The following is a 22,925-nucleotide window of genomic DNA, read 5'->3' as shown; positions in this document are numbered from 1 at the left end:
ACAAGGTGTATATAAAGTACTTCCAGTGCACTGGAGCAACTCAGCCTTCCTGGGAAGGGCCATTCCAAATATAGTTAACTACTCCAACATCTATAAAAATTGGAGAGAAGGACTCTTGAATTCACTGCTCACATGTCATAGTGCATCTTCTATTGAAACCAATTGACTGTATCCTATCACATGCATTGGAGATAATAATCCTTTGACAAGTGGATGCTGTTTTTTGGGGAACACATTAAATTCCTGAATTTTTTTCTTACTTTTATTATTGCTTTTCTTTTATTTTGACTAGAATATTTGATTTTTCCCTTTTCTCATTTCTTGTACTTGAGGTACATACAATCAATATTAATTTTTTTATTCTACAGTAATATAAATTAATATATATGCCATATTTGCTATAATATTAATTCATACCCAAACAGCTTTAGACTATGGAAACCTGCCAGTTATTGATGAATGTTATGGGACTGTGATTAATGATTGTGTCTGATTCCAGGAGGAGGAAACAAAAGAGCCACTATATAGTGCCAAGGAGCACAAGGTCAATAAGGACCAAACCAGTTGAGGTGGGATTGATGAACTTCTAAGCCTAAATACAAGAGGACTTGAACCTAGTGTGAGACTCAAGGTTGCGACATGACATATGTTAAGACATAGGACTTCCTTATATCCACATTTTGTGAAATACTCACAGACAAGTACCAAAGTTTGGCTATCATCCTGGCTCCCCCTCTCCCTGAGAATGAAGGTAAAATCAGACCAGGGAATGACACTTCCCTATCACACACAAAAATCTGGTCCTTTTTCTCTCTTATAGTATGGCAACTTCCTGTAGTCTTGGCTGCAAATGGGTAAGTGAAATATTACTGCATTCTGTCCTACAGACATGTGGATTATAAATTACTTTAATTGGGCCCTGATTCAAGAACCTGTTGTAAATTTGTTTTTCTTTTACTTAGAATTTTTACACATAAGACTTTGATAGTCTATATTTCACCCAGAAATTATATTTTTTATTTGGATTTTTTTTTTATGTTTTGATTTCTCTGCCAATTGGTTCATATAACTCATAACTCAAGCATCCCTAAGTGATCCCTGTGTTTTTTCAATCATCCTCTTCAGGGGGGTATGTATAGTTATTATTATTTTAAATTGCAAAGTTTAAATTCTTTTTGAGAGTAATTTTAGGTTAAGAAACATGCTACCTCTCTGAATCCAGAAATTGAACGTTTTGAAGAAGGCACCATATGAAGATGCCTCCACAATCAACAAGCTGCACCAGGATATCCAGAGTGAACTTTGCGATGTGGTGACCTGAACTGTGTGGGGTTGAATGCAGTTGTTTTGTATATATACTCTTATGCTGAAGGGGACTTCCCCCTAATTGGCTTTTTGTCAATGTGCCTAGAAATTATTGTTTTTGTTCTCTTTTCCTCTTATCCTCAAATTATTGTCATTTCAAGTTTGGTATGTTTACAAGACCCACTGGAGAGACTAGTCTTCCATGGGTCTTAGGGGGGGATGTATAACTGAAAATCTGTTACCCTAAAAAAATAACTACATTTCTCAGGAGCCCATTGACTTCCTATCATTATGTACTTCCTGTAGATAGGGGATATTAGGTGGGGACATGGAAGGTCCCAACTTTTTTACTTCCTGTCCTTAGTTTGGTGGTGATAAGGCAGGTGTTTGAATTGGCTGATCAGCCATGGGCACATCATCTTTATTTTGTATCTTATTTATTCCTTGATTTCTAATGATCATTAATAAACCTCTGTAAAATATAATATTTTTTTATTATTTGAAATTAAATTCTAAATTTTATAGATAGAGAGCTGAGTTTGAGTGAGCTGAATTTCTTTAAGTCAGAGTGGAATCTTAAAAGGATGATGGGAAGAGAACTGTCCCAAGGAGCCCTGGGAAAGACAGTTGAACCAATGATCATTCTTTGGACCACCCTGAAATAAGGAAGGTGGTCCAACGAGCTTGGTCTGAGAGTTGGAGAAGATCTGTTGATTCTCACTTGGAAAAATCCTATTGTCAAGAAGAGAAAGTGGTGGTACAATTCCTCTGTCTCACCAGAAGTTGACATTTAGAGCAACTGCTAAGTGAAGGTATTAGTGAAGATTACCTAAAATTATATTTTAGTATTAGGATAGAAAGATAGCTAATTGGGGAATTTAATTAGTGTGGAATAAGGAGGATTATTTTGGGTAATCGAGAAGAAGCCTTTTGTGAGGCAGATTTTTGGGAAAATGTAGATTAGATTTTTTATTAGTGTTAGAGAATATTTTTATCATAATTATCTTTCTGCTTCCTTTTCCTTTCTCTTTCTTACCATTTGAAAAGTTATAATAAATAGGGTTTTATATAACAAATTTGAGCAAGATTTTTCTTCAACTGCTTATAACAACCATCTTTTCTCAACTGTCAATGAAGGATCACATCAACTTAAAGAGTCTGTCCATACCACTAACAACTATTGGAAAATACAATACCAATAAATAATAAGGGTCAATATACCTTATTACAATAGGAACACTCCCCATCTCTGCTGTTACTGTTTCAGATTGCCCCCACACTCTCTCCACTGACTCCTTGAAACCCTACCATTGCCTGGGACTTCTTTGCCTCCCTGGGGCCTCTTCTCTCCAAAATCTACTCCCATTTCTTCGCTTTGTTCCAATACTTACACGTGATTCAGCAATAGGAAGGAAGATAAGAGGCTCAAACTCACTTAGTGGCTGTTTCTTCTTTCTTCCTTTGACTCTTTCTATTTATGAGGTCCCAGAGAAATATGAGCAAATATGCCAAATATGAGCAAATATCAAGGTGGTGTAGTTAGTCATCTCTATTCCCACTCCCTAGCAAGTTGATGGAATAAGTTTAAACCAACAGGTAAATTATGTTTCTGGCTGCCAACCTGACCTTCTGAAAATATTTTTTCCTGTTATTGCACCTAATGGTTAGGCTACTAGTATAATATTATATAATTCAGATACTTTTGTTGTTGTGGGTCATTTTTCAGTCACTTGCAACTCTTTGTGAAAGATCAAGATTTTTTTTTTTTGCAGGGATACTAGTTTGTCATTTCTTTTTTCCAGCTCATTTTACAGATAAGGAAAGCTGGTTGGTGTAAACCTCAAAATTTCTCAGACTTATGAATGTTAGGGGTTCCCCCCATTGGGGAATCTTCTACTTAAAAAAATTCCCTAGCAGATGGTGAGAACTCTACTTGAGTGTGGGGGCTCCTTGCCTTGGGAATATCCCATCTCCACCCTTCTTAGGACTGCTTTAGGACAGAGAGCTCCTTGAGAACAATGAAAAGTACTTTGATCCATGCTTATGGAAGGGACAGGAAGTTCTTTGAGTCATTACTATTTTAGAATTGATACAATGGGATACTAAGTACTTATAAAGGTGGGGCAACTTGTAAACTACTTAAACCTAAAAGGGTGATAGCTTGTTCAGAGGTTTTTTCTTGATGAGGTTTGTCGACACAGCAGCATTTTTTTCTGACTTACTGAGGAGATTGAAACTACTCAGCTGTGAATTCAAAATGGGCGGTCCTTTGGAAACATCTACAGTGATTGGTAGATGTAAGGACTTAGGGGAGGTGACATAGGAGATTTTGCCCTTAAAAATAAGAGCTCAGAGAAGAGCTGGATCTGATTCTGAGGGAGCTCATTTTGAGAAGACTCATTCTGAGGATCTCGATTTCTGACTCTCATTCTGAAGGAGAGTTCCTTGAGGAGCTCCTCTGAGGGGCTCTGTCCCTCTGGGGTAGGAGCTCTGGAGGCTCTTGAGAGAGGCCCTTTGAAACAATCTCTGGCTGGAAGACTCTTTGAGGAAGGACGCTGGCCTGGTGTTACTAGAATCCCTGTTTAGTCAGACCTTGTGGTGAGTGTTAAAAAACTGATTCTTTTCTTACTCTCTCTCTCCTTCTTTGATTACTCATTTTATTGTTAATTAAAAATCTCTATAAAACCCAATTGACTTGGGTATTTGAATAATTGGGAATATTTCCCTGGCGACCACCTTATATTTGATTTTAAACCCAAGACACCGTAGTGAAACATATTTCTGTGGTCAAATTTACTCACCCTCTCTTATATCTATCACAATTTATATCTTCCACTATTTTAATCACTACAGTTTAAGACCACAACCATTTTAAATCTCACATTGGGGATGGGGATCCAAAGCAAACAGGGTTAAGTGACTTATCTAGAAGTGTCTGAGGCTAGATTTTAATCCAGGAAGGTGAATCATCTTCCTGATTCCAGGCCCAGCACTCTAACCAGTGTACCACCTAACTTCTTCAGGTATATTATTGAAGAGGCTTTTGTGGACTTATGTAGGTACCAACCCATTACATTTTGATTAGGCAAAATATTTTCAGAAATGATAGAACACAAGTAAATTTACCCAGTTAATTTAAAGAAGCCAACACTCACCTATTGTGATATTACCCATTTTGCTGTGTACTGTTAAATCACCTACAAGAGAGAGAAAGAATGATTATATTGGACAATTAAAAAGATGGATATGTTGTACAGTATACAGAAGATGAATAGTTCTATAAACTATAGGTAATTATACACTTACTTCTGTATCCAACCTACTTAGGTAATACAAATCTCAATAAACCACAGCCATAGATTTTGTTCACCTTCTGATTTACTATTCATAAGAAAAGCAACTTTTCCAACATAATTATAAAACATTCTGCTCCAGGTCTGTATAGGATATATACTCCCTGACAAATACTGGGAAGACAAAGATAATCTCACTTAAACCAAAGAGTTACATCATGTTCCTCTAATAAAAGTCTCATCTCCAAGACCATAAGGAACTAATTTAAAATTTTAAGAACAAGAACTGTCTTTCAATAAATAAGTGGTTAGAATATAGGAATAGGAAGATTTCAAAGGAAGAAATCCAAAGTATTAAAAGACATGGGAACAAATGCTCCAAATAACTAAGAGAGAAATGTAACCCTAAGGTTGTACCCCATACTCATAAGGTTGGCAAGGATGACAAAAAGGAAAAATAACAATTGTTAGAAGAGTTATAGTAAAAGAGGCATATTAATAATGTACAGTTCATGGCCCCATGGATTAATCAAACCATTCTGGAAAGTAATTTGGAACTATATCCAAGAAATCACTAACCTGTGAACTATTTGATTCAGCAACTATATCTCTACCAGGGCTATACCCAAAGGAGTTTTTTAAAAAATCTACTTATAGACAAATAATTATATCTCTTGTGAAGATTAAATTTAACTCTCCCCTGATTGTGAAAATTAATTGAACTCCCCTTCCCATTTTTAGATTTAATCACCAAAAGTGTAAACATGCTATTTACAATTGAGTGGGGAGATCTACCCATTTTTAGATATAATTACCAAAAGTGTAAAAATCCCATTTAATCATTAAGGGAGAGGTCTGTGATCCATGTGTGCAATAGTGGGTGATGAATCAGAATCAAACTGACTGCCCCGTGGGCTGTCCTGAAGCAAAACTTTCAACTGTGATTGATAGACATAAAATCAGGGGGAGGCATAGGAAGTGACGCAAAAGAAAGTGTCTTTAAAAGGGAGTTATAACTTCCTGAGTGGAGTTCAACTTGAACTTCATCTTCTGGATACAGAGCTTGAGTTGGAGGCTGATGAAGAATCTGCTGACTAGACCTGAGACCCTAGTCCTGATGAGCCTGTCCTTGAATCTCTTCCTTTGGACTGAGACATGGTGAGTAAAAAAGCTGAATCCTTTCCTGGATTTTCTGAAGAGACTACCTTTAGGAGAGACCTACCTCTCCTGAAAGAGACTTCCCTAGGTCCTCAGCTTTGCTGAGGCCTCTCCAACTAAGGAATAACTCTCCCTGCCCAGGTTGAGTCAGGGACCAGAAGTAAATTACTTAGTGCTTAGACTAAATATCTTACCCTATCCTCTCTCTGATTTTCTTACTTCACTCTTTCTATACTTTGTAAATAAATTGTAAATAAATCTCTTTGGAATAAATTAATTTACTGGTGACCCTATTCTTAAGTAATCCAAACCAACCTTTTACATAATTTCCTATTTCGCCCTTACACTCCTTCTGTAGTAGCAAATAACTGGAAACAAAAAAGGAACCAGTATACCAGGGAATGGCTAAACAAATTATGGTAGTAAATGAAATGAAATGTTATCACGCCATAAGATATTATAAAATAGTCTCCGAGAAACCTAGTGAGACCTGTTTGAAATGATACAGAATGAAATGCACAAAACTAGAAGAATAATTTATACAATAACAAGATTATAAAGAAAAAACAACTTTGAAAGATGAGGATTTTGATCAATATGATAATTAGTCATAATTGCAGAAAACTGATGATGAAGTTTGTTATCCACCTCTCATTCATATACAATGTGAGAATATGTTTTGCTTAACTATATATTTATTATAAACATTTTATTCTGCTTTTGCCAAGTAGGGTGGGTGGAAAGGAGGTTTAGGGCTGTGGCAGCAAAATAAATAAATGAATAAATAAGGAAGGTCATATTAAGGCATATTTTTTTTTTAATGGAGAGAGAACAGAAAGGTGGCCAGAAAACAGCAGAGAAGACAATCCTGAAAGCTACAGATTTTTTTACAAAATGCTAAAAAAGGAAACTATACATAATAGATATCTGTTGTTTCATGTCAAATCTTTTTCTGGTCTATTATGTATATGTAAATAGCATTCTATTTAGTATTTATTGAGTTCAGAATAAAAGCTGAAATTTAAAAATCCTATAGAGCTGAAAATTCAGTCAAATGCATTCACTGCACATTTTTAGTTTATATGTCAAAGAAAGTTAATTTTGAAATCAAAAGCTGAAACATCCCTTGTAGAACAGTAACTTAGTTTTAAAACAAGTATTTCTTTCATTTATGTAGTCTCCATCTGAAGTGATTAAAGTGGTTTCTGGTTGTGGAGTGTAATGTACATACTAAAATATGACTAAGAAAAAGTCCTGAAGCGTTCCATCCTTTAATGAGAATCTATTTTCCAGGATGAATGTGGGAGACTGAAACCACTTTTTTTTCCTCAGAAGTTTTTTCATTCAGTGTGTGTATATGTGAATAGTCATCCCTGGAACTGTTAAACATTACCACATTCTTCAACATTCCCTCAGTACAGAGTTAAACAGCATTACTTTTACTCTAACTCCAGCAAAGTACCCTGAAAACACAAAGAAATAATCTTCTTTCAGAATTAATCCATTGCCATGAAAAAGATCATGTATGTTCCACATGTCTTTCTAAATAACAATACATCAGCATATAAGATAAACAACATTAGTAAATGATTTGTATGGTGGGTTTTAAGGCATGCTATTGTTCCACTAATGTTTCTAAATGTCACACATTCAAATGCACTTCACAGCAATAAATATCTGAACAAGGAATGAGTCAGTGTAGGAATAAAGTTTGGTTTGTCCTAGAAACTCAGCTTAAAAAAATTAAAAAGCAATATAAGAAGTCTGGTTAGGTGTGGTATAGAGTAAGCTGTTATTTAAACATTATTTTTAGCAGTTTTTTTCTGTACATTCTCTCCAAATATTCAGACCTAGTAAAATGTGTAAATATCCTGCCCACTTGCGAAGAGACTCCAAAGTCAATATGTAGTCCCAAAGCAAGTATTTTATATGTTCTCCTCTCCAAATGAACAAAAAAACAAATCATCATCACTGGCACTGAAATGGCATTTGAAGGTGAATAAAGTACTTAAAGTCATTATCTTTCTTGAGCTACAACACATTTCTGGGAGAGAGGGACTCTAGGTGCTATGATCCCCATGAACAGTGAAGGCAAATGCTATAAAAACTGAGAGGAAGGAATTGAGCATTGAGAGCTGGAGTGATCGTGGAGAGGGTAGGATGGAATCAGAGCCATCCAAGTTGGGCAGGATTTAGACGAGGACAGGAGAATTGATAATATCTGGCAATAATAATAACTGCTCATATTTAGAGAGCAGCTACTGATTCTAGGCCCAGCTTCCTGTGCACTGTGGTGCTACCTAGTTGCCTCATAAGAAGGAATAGCATGAGTGAAGGTGCAGAGGGGGTGATGTACATGGCAAAGGTGAACAGAGTTTGCACTGGGGAACAATAGGAAATTCAGCTAGAGGGGGAAGGTAAGAGTAGACTAGAGGGAGGAGGAACAATGGAAAGAATACTAGGCTTGGAATCAGGGAGACATGAATTCAAATGTGACCCTCACTTTCCTCATCTGCAAACTGGGATAATAACAGCACCCAGCTCCTGGGGCTGTTGTGAGGATTAAATAAGACAACTGCAAAGCACAGTGCCTGGCATATAGTATGTCGTACATATTAGTAGTTGTTATCAGACTATGAAGGGATGTTGATGTTTTTCTTTTTTTACATGTAATAGTGATTCATTGAAAGTCTTTGAGCAAAGAAATGAAAGGATGCTTTAGTAGTTGTAAATAGGAGAGGGAGAGGAGCACTAGGGACAAGGACAAGAGATGAAGGCCATATTACTGGGTGCTTATCCCTAGTTAAGTCTCTGCTAAGTAGGCCTCAGCAGGTGTCTGTCAGCACAGCCTACTGGACACTAGGATCACCTTCAACCCATGATAGAATATTTAGTGGAACAACAAGAAAGTAAAAGAATTTGTTAAAAATTAATAAAAATTAAAACTCTTTAAATTGGTTTATATTGATGCTGAGTTTGGGAACCGGGAGGGTGATAGTACCACTCACAGAAATAGGCACATCAGGATGGGGAATTGGTAAGAATGGACAGATGGTAAGTACAAATTCATATGCTGAATTTGAGATGACAAAAAAATCAAACAAGGGGCTAAAAATGACAATAAAAATCATTGTTAAAATTCCTTCATTTTTCAGATGAGGAAACTCAGGCCCCAAGTGGTTAAACTACTTTTCCTCTTCTGCTTTCTCTTCCTTTGATCAACATGACACTACCCTCAAATGGGTCTCCTACTCTTTATTTGGTTTGCTCCTCCTCAGTCTCCTTTGTCAGTTCACCTTCTGCCCCCTAAGCATGGATAGCTCTCAAAGCTCTAACCTGGGCCTTTGCTTCTTTCCCTCTACATGTAATCATTAATCTCTGTAGCATCCATGCCTTTATTATATCTACATGGATAACTACACATAAACACATGTGCACACACACACAACTTATCTCCAACCTACTCTCTCTTCCGAACTTTGGGACTAAAGCTTTATTGGGATGTCCCTTCACCATTCCAAATTTAAACGGAGTCCAAAATGGAATTCGTTATCTTTCCTCTGAAATCTGCCTCTGCTCCAGGCTTCCCTAGTGCTGTTAAGGGCATTTACCATTTGCATTTATTAGTCACTCAAGTCATTCTTGACTCTCTTCTCCTTCTATCTCCATATATTTGTTGCCAGATTTTGTCAGTTCTGTATCAACACTACATTTTCCCCATTCACTCCACTCCCACAGCCACCATATCAGATCAGATCTTATCACCTCTTGTCTGGACTACAATAATGGCTTACTTGGTTTCCATGACAAAATAATCTTCCTAGCTGTGACATTTCTATAATAAAAAGCCTTTAGTAGCTTTCTATTATCTTCCAGAACAAAATATAAATTGTTTTGTCATTCAAATAATTCTACTATCTGCTTGTGAACTACCTTTCAGGCCTCATTTCAGATTTCCATTCAGGTTATCCACATTCCAGGCTAACTAGAATATGGCCTATCTCCTGATTATGACATTACATTTTCCCATTTCCCTTACTTTAAATATTGAGTATTAGGTCATCATGGTGACATGAATAATTCAGTCAATGGAACCACAATGCACTTGGGTTTAGAGTGTCCAAGGGTGCCAAATACAGACACAGCTACTAATCATTAAGTATAGGGATATCATGTTTCAAAGGGCATGTCAATTAAGAGAAAAATTTTTATTTTAACAAGAACATATTTCAATAACTTCAAGGATCTATGATTTTATCAGTCTGGATACACCAATGACTCAGATCACCAGATACTTCTCTGTGGTGAGAAACAAAGGTATTAGGATATTGCCATAAGGGATAAGGACTTCAAAGGGAGTTCAAAGAATTCACCTAAGGAAGCATACCATTTTGTAGCTACCTATTTTAAGTAATTTTCCTTGCTATCTAGCTTAGTGGTTAAAAAACTTACTAAAAATTGCTTGCTGCCAATAGCCTCTAGATTTTGGAGCCTTAATTGCATTGCAATTAAGTAATATTGGGACTCTGCTTAGTAGGACTTTGCACTCAACTAGCACAGCCTACTAGAAACTAGGGTCACAAACAAGTCATGATGTAGCTCTTCAATGGAGCAACAATACAAGAATATTTGGGTAATATTTATTTTATCAATAGTATAGCTTTTAGAAAGAACAAAATGGGAATGGCTTTTGAATAAGTGTTTTTCAACCCTAAACACTCAGAAGATATAATTTAGTTCATAGTCTACCAAGAAAACCTTTAAATATGTGACTTTTTTAAAAGAAAAAGTAGATTTCAGTAAAACATTCAATCCAATAGATCATATGCCATTTTATGGTCTCACACTGTGATTTGTAATAATTATATATAAAGTTCTGCAAGCTCTCCATAAATTTTAGTGTTCAAGAAAATAAATTTTCTTAATAAACTACCATTAATTCTAACATAGCCAGGGAAGAAAAATAAGGTGTCATTTGAAAGACAAAATATTGGTTTATTTTTCTTACCATAAGAAATGTCATTTTGATCAAATAGCTATCAAATGCTAGTAATGGAAGCAAAACAATCAAAAGACCCTTAAAGGTTCAATTTTTTCAGACTTCTCTGGGCAGGAGAATCTTTCTGTTTTATGTATATGTTCTATATATTCCATGTATATGTTCTATATATTCTCTCCACTTGGCTGACACGGCAGTAGATTAGGCTAAAATTGGGCCCAAAAGAAATAGAATAATTTTTATAGGCAAGCTGAACACAAACACTGGGCTACTGCTAAAGGAATAGAAAATCCACCTTCTGTGTCAAGTCTGAGAGTCCTAAAGTGTTTGGTTCCAAAGCAAGCTGGGAATAAGTAATATTATAGAATCTATTCTTCCACTTTTCCAAAGTATTTCATGCTAAAAAAAAAGTATTAAGTACCAATATCCCATATTTTATAAATAGCAAATGGTAACCAAACTAAAATTATAAAGTATTTAAAGGCATGTAGAGGGAATACAGTTAAAGTTCACTCATCATCAACTTAATGACAGGGTGACCCCAAGAGAGATAATCCACTAATGGTGATAGAAACTTTTTTTTTTGGACCACCTTATAGTTGTTTCTCTGTCTACAGTTATGAACTCAAGGTAGATTCACGATTCCAACGGTGGCAGAAAAGCTCTTTTAAAGTGTTCAGTAGCAGATTGGGATTCTAATGAAGTTCCTGAGTTTTAAAGTCATTTGTGCTTTTAAATCATTGTGATTTTTCCTTGTATGATGAACACCTAATATTAAAAAGTAACATGGTGGGGAAGATATCTTGGTAAACATACAAATAATATTGCCACCGACATAAAGTACTATCTTTAAATTAAAAATAAGAAGACTAAGAAATAACATTAAAGAAAAATATAAAAAGGAGTAGAGTAAGAAATAATTCATTAAATAAATCCAATAAAGGTTTGACAGCTAGTATACGAAAACTGATAGTTATATATACTTCTCAATGGAAAAATGATTAGAAGTCACTGACATGATTTTTAAAAGAAATACAAACTATTAATAATTATTAATTACTAAACACATGAAAAGATGTTCAAATTAAGTAACAATTAAAGAAATGCCAATCACAACTTTAAGATGCTACTTTACCCACTAAACTGGCAAAAATGCAAAAAAAGGATAAAATTCAATATTATTGGGGTCACAGAGAACTGAGCACTCTGTTATACTGTTGTTGGGACTGTAGATGGGTAGAAATGTTCTGAAGAACAATCTACTAACATATTCTAAGACATATGCTTTGAATCCACTAATCTCAATGCTAGAATATTTTCCCAAGGATATCAAGCAAAGGAGGAAAAGATCTCTGGAAAAGTTCATAGCTAATTTATAAAAGCAATGAAAAATATAAAATATAAAAAATACAAAGAATATGGAAGTGCTTATGAAACGATTCAAAATGAGCTCAGGAAAACCAAAATAGTATAATATATGTATGAACATACACACATAAATACACATATTTGTACAGCTAAAACAAAGCCAAAGATAACAGAGTATCAAACAATGACTAAATCCCACCCTTTGCCCCCACCATTTGAGTCAGATGAAAGACATTTATCCTATGTTTGATGAGATTAGGAATTAACTGATGTTTGCTATGAACATTGAGTATGTAATAATAAAAATATTTTAATACTGTAAATATTTACTGCTTCTTCTTAATTTAGTGGAATATGAACAAAATATATTCAAGAAAGCATAGGAAAAACTGAACTGAAAGCTTCATCTATTCATATTATTTCATAATTGTGCTGAGAAATAAATTTCAATCATATAAATTCCCAGAGAAGACCTGTGCATTGTCTATTGTGGTATTATGGAAAAATGGGAGAGAATACAGAAAGGAAAATTCCACCAGTAGCAAATGACCACATCATACTTGTGTATTTATAGAAGAAAGACTAGTAAATGAGGGGCTGCCTATATTTTCCCAGTTGAGATACCAGAATCAAATAATGTCAAAGACAGGGGAAAGTCCTTGAAGACCATTTCCTTAACAAATAAGGAAAGTAAAACCCTAGAGCCAATAACTGAGCTTTTTTTTTTTTACTTGCCTGATCTTACTTACATAGTAAGATTAAAATGCATATCTCTTGATTTATAGTACATCTTTTCCCCACTACACCATGTAAAATGACCTTTCTAATAAAAACCAATAAAGCATGAAAAATGATTAATGCTAATAAAACTTTTCATTTTTAGGAATTTGCTTCACCTTCAGTTAAATAATTACAAGTTTAAGAACCTTACAATATAGTCTGTTAAAAGTTCCTTTGCTTCAGTGCAATGATGGCAACATTACAAAATATAGCATTGTTTACTGTTTTACATCCCTTTCCATCTTGAAAAAGAAAAGTATACAGTTATATGTATATTACATGTATACAAAAATACTAAAAAATCTTGTTTATGGTTTAAGATTATCAGGATTTATGAAGAGAAAAACAGACATGAGAAAAAAGTCCAACAAATAGCTTCATATAAAAGAAGACAAGCCTTAAGTTAAGCTTCTAATAATATTTTACACTGTTATTTTACTCCATTTTAAGTAACATCTGTCTACAGGAAATGCCAATTTGCTTAACATAAATTGTCCATTACGAATTACAGATATGTGCATTCCAAATGCAACAAATCTTGTTTTAAAAATAAGCAGTCATTGTAAAAATATACAATGCTAAAAATTCTAGATTTCATACATAATTTTTTTGAAAGCATGATGAAATAGCTAAACTATTTGTTTAAAAGAAAAAAATTGCAATTATGTTCTTTCTGACTTGGAGGCTACGTAATCTTGAATAGAGAAATATCCAAAATATCATAACTTGATTTAGTTAGTAAATCACCATTTGGCATTTGAGAGGAGGTATTAATTATCCTCAATGTATTTGTCTATCTTTAGATTTTTGTTTTTGTGGGCTTTTTCTCCCTAGAGGTAAATTTTACTCTGCTCTGGTGCAAAGGATATGCTAGGGACACAGGGCATCTCCATATAAGAAAATGTCTACTACTAATGATGGTCAGTATATTCTCTAATCCATAAAGTAATGAGTAAGTATTGTTTATGCTTTCATAAGCTAATAATTATTTTTTCTGATGTATAAGATGACTAGTAAAGACTGTTTTTTACTTTCTTAACTATTAATTACTTTTCAATTTTTAAAATCTGGGTTTTTGCTAAACTATCAAGGTATACATTTTCAGTTGACTATAAAAGAGAAATGGATGTTCATTCCTGTGAAAAAAAGAGTGTGCTATTCAAATTTTTAAAATCTTAGCAAGAGATAGTGAATGCACATACCAGGATTCTTCCAAAATAAATAATTTTCATTAATATCTATTAGCAAAGAGTCTATAATATTTCACTAGACTTTCAATCACCTGTCAAAACACTATAAAAGAAATCAAGGTATGATCAGGAACACTGAATGTCACATGCCACCTCCTTCCTTTTTCTTCCAATAACATAAAAGATGCCCAAGTTAATCCTATTACTGAGTTTGTTTTTTTAATAGAAAAATGTTTTGGGAAGAAACCAAATGCCACCTACTCAGTGAAAGCAGAAATTGGCAGGGTCCTATAAGTATATGATGCCAGCAAAAATAAAGAGAAAACATGCTGAACAAATATAGTATCATTGAATGTCATCGCCCAGATTCTATCCAAAAATCTTGTTAAATAGCTTAACTATTGGATATTCTATAAAAACACAAGCAGCTATTTAAAACCCTATACTTATTGCAAAAGATAATTTTATTTCTGTCTCTCCCCTTTTTATAAAGTCTTTGATTTTTTCTCCATGTTTCATTTTTCCTTGAAGTCTGTATTTTTTGATAATAAGAAATAGGTAATAGCTAATATTTTCACCAGAGAAAAATACCAAGCTTCATATCTAATAATATCAGTTTCCTGCCAATGTAGAACTTTTATGGCTTGTGGCAGTTTTCTGTTTTCTATTTGTTCAGAGGTTATATTTACATGCGATTTGAGTTCTACCTTTCTCAAGTAAGGAAAAATAACTCATGTATGCTAACTGAGAAGACTGCAATGGTATCTCAACACTTTCATCTTACCATGAATACTTCCCAAAGTAATATCCCCAGCAGCGGAAGACAGAGATGATGACTCTGAATACAGACACTCAGCTTTCAGCAAACCATCTTCAGTAGATATGTTAACAGAACTCCCCTGTAGTTTATTTATATTCACAGTCTATTAAAAGAAATTACTCAAATCAGTTGATTATCAAAGTTTTTTTAAAGCCATTATAGCATCTACTGAATTAACCAGCAACTGCAAAAGAATCTACCACCCATAACAAACTTAATGCCCCCCCCCCAAAAAAATTTGAGTTTTCTAGAGGGAGAGAGCTCAAACTATAATTTCATTAGCCTAGCAAACTCCCAGAGAAAGGATCCCCCTTCAGTGAATACAGATAAGCAGTCACTCCACATTTATAGTCTAGACACCTTCTTGGTTAGAAGTAAAGGCTTGTCTACAATGCCATAGCCAGCATGAGAGAACTGGGATTTAAATCTAAGTCTGTTATATTAATTCCAAGGTCAGCTCTCCATCTATTACGCCACAGTACCTTTAAGTTAAATAATACATTTAAAAATGCCAATATACTCAGCAGTTTTTGGATGGCATCTTCCTTATATTTTCCTTATTTTTTTTCCTTCCTACGGTTGTTAGCATGATAGGGTGAAACAAACAACAGATTTAGATTCAGACTGCTTTAGCTCAATTGTTTCAAAATGCACTGGCCTCATTCTTAGGTCAACTATTTAAAGTCTTTGAGCTTCAATTTGTGAATTCTGGCCACTCTAGCTATTATTATTACATTATAATAAACTGCATCCTAGATAATAAAGTAGGGCCAACATGTTATAAGCATCAAGGATATTATATAACATAGAAACTAACTGGTAGTGTGAAGTGATAGCATGATACATTTTTCGAAAACTTTAGTCTATATAACAAAAATAACATTGGTAGTGACTTGGGAAATCATAAGTGTCAGTTTTAGGGAACCTTGAAATAGTCATTTATATTCTCTGGGTCTCAGTTTTTTTTGTGTTTTGGGGGGGTATTTATTTTTTTGAAGCTAGGGTTACAATCACTTAAAGTCAACTTGGAAATAATTAAAATAGAATTTTAAAATTCAGAGATAACTCTAACAGTATTGTTGAGAAGAAACTCCTTGTGCAGTCAAAGTATTGAATTTGAAATGAGGGGCCCTAGGGCTGAATTCCAACATAAGCTACTTCCAATTTGTGGGGCTTTGTGGGCAAATTTCTAACTTCCCTACATTTCCATTTCATCATCTGTAAAATAAGGATGTTGGGCTAGATGTTTCCATTAAGGTCAATTCTAGTCCTAAATTGATGATACTGTGTTTCTGTAAATAGGTAAATTGAGAGATTACAATAGCCAAAAATGTTACATACTATAAAACAAAGAGGTTATCATGAGGAAGTTATTTCTACTGTGGTAAAATCCATACTATTTAGCATTGTTGCCAAAGTAAATATAGTTGCTTAGGAAAGAGCTATCAAGGATGATTTATGTATTTGCATAAAAATTAGAATACACCTTACTAAGGCAATTCCAAAGACATGTTCTTTGATGATATGGAAGGTACTTCACAATTTTATAGTACCTCAGCAGGGTCATCATTTTGAGTTAGTAGAGATTATTCTTTTAAAAATACAGAACAACATAGACATTACTATATTTTACTATAATCTCAGGGTAGAAACACTATCTCTAGTTACACACAAATAAAATCACTGTACTTCCTAAAGGGTCTCTTTGCTCATTTCAAGAACGTGTTCCATTTTTAGCCTGTTTCTTTTTAAGGAAAACAATCCAACTCAGTGTTAACTTTCAACACCAATTCAACAATGCAATACCAAGAATAAAGAATTTCCCAGTTGTTTACTGAAAAATCAAAACTGTGAAAATTTGTTCTGTAAATCCCATTATATTGAAAGTTTTTTTGTAAATGGTCACAATGACAAGGATAAATTTTACTTGACTAAAGAACATTTTTGTAATAATTGTAGAATTCTATTTATTATGAAGTTTTGAGTAAATCCTATTTCACTGAATGCATTATGCTTGTTTAATTACTAATGCCAATTACACTGAAGTTATTATTTAAAGCATTTATATAAATACTTTATATGAAGTAATTATATAAAGTATTATTTTGTCATTCTCAGTCACCGAGAGACTACCACTACTAATTATCAAGATATTTTTAAAAGAATCAAACAATCAGGTTAAGAACTCCGGCTATGGAGAAAGAGAAAACAGGTCAAGAAAACTATAAATACATAGAGTTGGCTCTAGCTTAACTTCTCTGATGCAATCAGTAGTACAGTTAATTTAATCCAAGAATAATTCAGGCTAGGTTTTTTCATGAGCTTGGACTCTGTGTGTGTGTGTGTGTGTGTGTGTGTGTGTGTGTGTGTGTGTGTATATTTTTGTGGACATTCTAAAAATAACAAACACGAAGAAGTGATTCAAAAAGAATAGCAAATTTGTCCAGATTTTCATCAGACATTCTAAAGTTACTAAGATTCTCTTAATTGTCCTATATAATGGTATTTCCTTTATCTTTATACTTATCTCTCTACAGTCTGATATTGCTAATCATCACCCTCTTCTCCTTGATTTTCTCTGCTAGACACTCTACCCACTTGAATCTCCTTCTATCTATCTAACTGCTCCCTCTCAGTCTCCTTTGCTAAAGACTTCAGTTTACAGCTGTTAAATGTGAACATCCCATAGGGTTCCATCTGGGCCCAATTGTCTTTTCCCACTATAATATTTCATTTTGTGATCTCATCATCTTCTATAGATTCAATTAGCTCAATACTGATGATTTTCAAATCTACTTAACCAGTCCTAACCTCTCTGCTGGCTACCAATCACAACTCTAATTTCCTGTACAATATCTCAAAATGGATGTTGTAGAGACATCTTAAATTCCATATATCCAAAACTGAACGTCATCCCCGCCCCCCAAAACCTTCTTCTCTTTCTAACTTCTATTACTTGTTTAGGGTATCATTAAACTTTTAGTCATTTTCAGCATTCTTAACTCCTTACTGTCACTCCCCAAATTCATCCACTGCCACATCCTATTGATTTTATTTTTATACTATGCCCCTTACACATCCCCCTTCTCTCATCTGGCAGGGTCATTATCCTGCTGCAGGTCTTGCTCACCTCACAAGTAGACTACTACAATAGTTCTCTGGATGGACTCCTTACTTCAAGTCTCTCCCTATTCTAGTTTATTCTTCATATACACACAAAGTCATCTTCCTATAAGTCTGTCTATGTAATCCCCTCTCTTCTACTTACACTTCAGTAGCTCTCTATCACCTCCAGGATCAAATATAAAATCCTACTTGGCATTCAAAACCCTTCATTAAGCTATCCCACCCTTTCCAAATCTTCTTGTATCTTGTATTCCACCTACTTGGAAGAACCAGTGACACCAGTCTCCTTGCTGTTCCTTGGTCAAGACACCTCAGGTCCCCAACTCTGGGGTCTCCAGCATCTAGAATGCTCCTCTTCCTAATCCCAGCCTCCTGGTTTTCCTGGCTTCCTTCAAGTCCCAGATAAAATCTCACATTCTACAGGAAGCATTTTACAAAACCTCTTAATCCTAGTGGCTTTCCTCTGTTGCTTATGTCCAATTTATCCTGTGTATAATTTGTTTGTACATAGCTGTTTACAGGTTGTCTCTCCTATTAAGACTGCTGAGTTCCTCAAAAGCAGAGGTTGCCTCTTGCTCCTTAGCATGATGCCTAACACAGAGCAGACATTTAATAACTATTTATTGACTGTTTATTCATTAGTTTTTATTTCATCCCTGTAGAGAACATTAATCTGGAAGGTAGTATTTATGGACTAGCTAACAAAGTTGCGATGCGGTTAACAAATGTACTTTTTGGTGCATTTTCATAATCCTTAGTTCATCTGAGTCTCAGTGTCCTCGTCAATAAAATGAATAGCTTAGATTATATGGTTCTTAAGCTATTGGGTTTTATTAAGATCTGTGCTGAATCTCTTACCCTAAAGCAGATATTATTAACCTTTTTTTTTTGGTGAGTCAGGGATTCCTGTAGCAGTTTGCTGAAGTCTAGGCACACCTCAGAATTAAAATTTAAATACATAAAATACATCACAAAGGAAACTGATTATATTAAAATGCAGTTAAAATATATTTAAAAATTCACAGACCCTAGTAAAATCAAAGCCCAAAATTTGGTTTAAACAGTTTACTACTGTTTATTCACAGAATATTTAAAAAAATAATACTATATAGAGGTAACAATCAACTTTATAAGCTACTTTGATTAATTATTCCAACAGGGGCTGCTGGGTGGCTTAGTAGATTGAGAGTCAGACCCAGAGTTGGGAGGTCCTGGGTTCAAATATGGCCTTAGGCACTTCCTAGCTCTGTGACCCCATTGCCTAGCCTTTACCACTCTTCTGCCTTGGAACCAAAACACAGTATTTATTCTAAAATGGAAAATGAGGGTTTAAAAAAATCATTCCAACAAAAATCTAAAGATAAAATTGGCTACCAGAGAGTTATATGTCATTTCCCGAATTTATACTGAAAGATTCTGGGCAATGTTAGAAAACCAAAATGAAATAAAAATCTACAGACATAAACCCATTAAAATATATTAAACAATTTTTATTATATACTTCTACCTCTAAAATTACATCCTCCTGTCAATTCTATGCAATGTCATTATCATTTATAAAGCAACAATTGGAAATTGTTGATAATAATAAAGAAAATGAAGGAAACATCTTTCTAGAAATGTTATCATTTAGTGCCATCTTGTGGAAAATATTGAAGTAACATAAATTTATCACTTCATCCTTCAAATTTCCCTATAATACAAAATGTGTTCACTTATTCATTAAATACCTAGAAGGTGCTTAATATACCAATTAGAATGTTCAAGTCTTGAAAAAATACTCAACCCATTTAATGTTCTGACCTAAATAATCACATTTTCATCTTCTATTACTTTTAATATAAATTACATAATATTATTGTAGGCAGAGCCAGAATGACCTGGATTTCAGTCCTGCTTCTGGCACTTATTGTGACCATAGGTTCATACAAAATCCACTGGTGATGTTGAATTATTTTTTTTTGAGCCTCTCTTTCTTCATTTGTAAATTTAGGATAATACTTGTGATATTTATTTCACAGAGTTCATTTTCTTATTATATGTATTATGATATTCTGATTTTTTTATTTGTCATGTTCTTCTGGGAAACCTATGAGCCTAAAGTTCTCTCTGTTCATCTTGTTTTCCAGCTTAATTATTTTGGTTCATATATAATTCATGAGTTCTTTTAAAGTTGATTTTTGTTTCTCTTTTGCCAGATTTAATTATGCTTCATTATTTATGTTCCAATTATATTAACCTCTCATTTTGTCACAGATTTTCCATTATCTTCTTTTCTATTTTGCTAATTAAGTTTTAAAATTTTGCACAGAAAACTTTAAATTCTGGGCTATATTATGTCAATTCATATTTTTTCTTTTGTGGATTTCATATCTCTTTTAAAATATTATAGGGTTTCCTGTTATTTTTTTTCTATTTTAAGTGTCAAAAGGATTCTGCATTTACTCAGGCACTGATTCATTTTCTTTTGTCTTATAATATTTGCCAAGAGAATTATGTGTTCTCTTGAAGGAATTACTGTTACTTATACTTTACTGGATGGTTTAATGAATTGCTGCAACACCACCCCCCTAAAAAAATTAGCTGGTATATAACCTTCAGAAAGAGCCTCTCTGACACCAGTGAAGGAGGCCTTCAGTCTACATAATCCACCCCTGGGGCACTATCAAAACATTTTGAAGTTTGAGAGGGTTTCTACTTTGTGCACACATTGGAAGCTCCATGCCTCCCATGAGGTATTGAGCAGGGGCTTTAATAGAAGGAAACTCAAATAATATATTAAAATAATAATAGCAACTCTCTACCTAGTGTTTTAAGGTTTACAAGTGCTTTATAAAAATTATATCATTTGAAAATCACAAAAATGTTAACCCCATTTTACAGACGAAACTACAACTCAAAAAGCTTAACATAGCCTATGATTACCTAATAAGTGTCATAACAGGAATCTGAACTCAGGTCTGTATCTCTTGACTTTAGTAAATCAAGCACACTTTCCTCCTACCATGCTGCTGCTCTGAGATTCAAACATATTCAAGTTTTCATTACGACATTTTATAAACTCAAATTTTAAATCTAATTAGTGTTTTTAAATGGAAATAAGTGTTGAATTTGTAATGGTCAACTTTACATTAAATTAAAACAACTTCTAAAAAAGAAAAATCTAATTTTTGCTTACACTTTTTTCTGATGCACGAATATCTACATTTCCAAGAATAGTTCCCAGACAGATCACTTTGCCGCCTTTTGTTTGAATATGTAATTTTTTACTCTGAAAAATAATATGTAAAAATTTGATTTTCATTGGTTATTATAATTTTAATAAACAAAATTCAGAAATTTAGACCTTTTGTGTATTAATATCAACATATAATTGCAAGAATTAAATTTATAAACACATATACCCTAGTCATCTGCAATCAGATTTCCATCATTTCAACTGTAATAAACAGCTAACATCCAAAAGTAAGCTATAAGTAATCCAAAAAGCTCCATGAAAAGTTACAAAGTCCATGTGATTTATTTTACTAGAAAAGAGGAAAGTCACCTTCTTTGTGCTCAAGCATAAAGGATATTTTATTTAATTTTACAAAGAATATTTGGCAACTTTAAATTCTACTTAAGGGTACAATCAGTAATGACAGAGAAGCTATAGATAGGTATGTTAGAGAGGAAAGGGGTAGGGGTGTGTGTTTGTGTATGTATGTGCACAAGCATACATAGGTGTGTTCGGAAAAAAATTAAAACTTCAATGAAAAAAGAACAAAATCTGCCAGAATGGAAGGCAACTAGGAGCAACTATCCCTGTACACCTCAGTATCTCCATAGGGTATAATTGGAGATAAACATAATAAAAACAGTATAGCATCCCACAAAAAGTAGCTAAGCACTATTTCACAGAAGTCGGTTAAAGGAATGAATAAAGCATTTATGAAGCACTATGTTGCAAAACACTGTGCTAAGACTAGGGACACAAATGGAAAGAAAGAGAATCCCTGCTCTGGAGCACATGTGGTAATGGGGGAGACAAACACAGAGGGAATGTTGCAATTGCAAGTCATACTGAAAGAAACCATGATCCTTAGAATGAAGTGGTAAAGCAATCTTTTCTGTAATGTGATTTCCACTAATAAAATTATATTAGTGTCTGATGCTGAACCACTTAACACTGAACAAGAAATGTTGTAAGTTAAACAAAGTAAGCAAGTTAACCATCCCTGAAATTACAGGTCCATGGTTATGAATTAACAAAAGGTCCAATTATGTTCTCTTGATAAAGGAAGAAGTGTATAAAATGATTTAATTTAAATTTTCATCAAAAAGTTAACATTTAAGGAGTTTTATTTAGTATTTAAAAACTTAACTAGGAAATGTATATATCTGTATATGCAGAGGGTTCCTAATAAAGCACAATCAACGAGGTACTGCCCTTATGTATGAAAACTTTTGAAAATTGTAGTCAGGTCAAAATAAAATAATGTATATTTCCCTCAAACATTCTGGTTAAAGATGATCAGGAAGAATCTTATGATACATATAGACACATAGCCTGTGATTTGGGAAACAAGTTCAAATAACCCTTAAACCTAATTAGTTTTACATTATGTGTTTATATGTATGTATGTACACATGTGTATTATAAAACACAATATTCAGAAATTGATGGGTCACTGATCCAAACAATATAGATGCTTTAATAGTATATATACACATACATATATACACACATATATATGCATACACACACGCCTGTTTATACAATTCGTATTCATTCTCTCCTATGAATCTTCCACAGGGAGCAGATTCAGCATACTGGGGGCTTTCCTCTAGATCAGCGGTTCTCAACCTCTCAATTTGTAGCAATGAGAATACATAATGCATATCAG

At 33.9% G+C, this 22,925-nt stretch overlaps 1 protein-coding gene across 5 annotated transcripts in view; it reads right to left on the bottom strand.

The window, feature by feature from the left end:
• The window catches only part of FAM185A (family with sequence similarity 185 member A), a 104,501-nt gene that overhangs the window by 69,768 nt on the left and 11,808 nt on the right, over window positions 1-22,925 (bottom strand). For 4 of the 5 annotated variants that reach the window (XM_001371129.4, XM_016426067.2, XM_007504056.3 and 1 more), the window contains exons 3-5: window positions 21,218-21,310; window positions 14,878-15,016; window positions 4,461-4,502 (exon numbers count right to left, since the gene is read on the bottom strand). In XM_001371129.4, coding sequence (XP_001371166.2) covers window positions 4,461-4,502; window positions 14,878-15,016; window positions 21,218-21,310 — 274 coding nt within the window. The remainder of the gene's footprint in view (window positions 1-4,460; window positions 4,503-14,877; window positions 15,017-21,217; window positions 21,311-22,925) is intronic. The other variant, XM_007504055.3, reaches the window with a different exon arrangement.

This window comes from Monodelphis domestica, chromosome 5 (genome assembly GCF_027887165.1).
Source record: "Monodelphis domestica isolate mMonDom1 chromosome 5, mMonDom1.pri, whole genome shotgun sequence".
In the NCBI taxonomy this organism is placed as follows: Eukaryota; Metazoa; Chordata; class Mammalia; order Didelphimorphia; family Didelphidae; genus Monodelphis; species Monodelphis domestica.
Note: the sequence above shows the minus strand (reverse complement) of the source record. Positions and strands in the feature narration are given on the sequence as shown.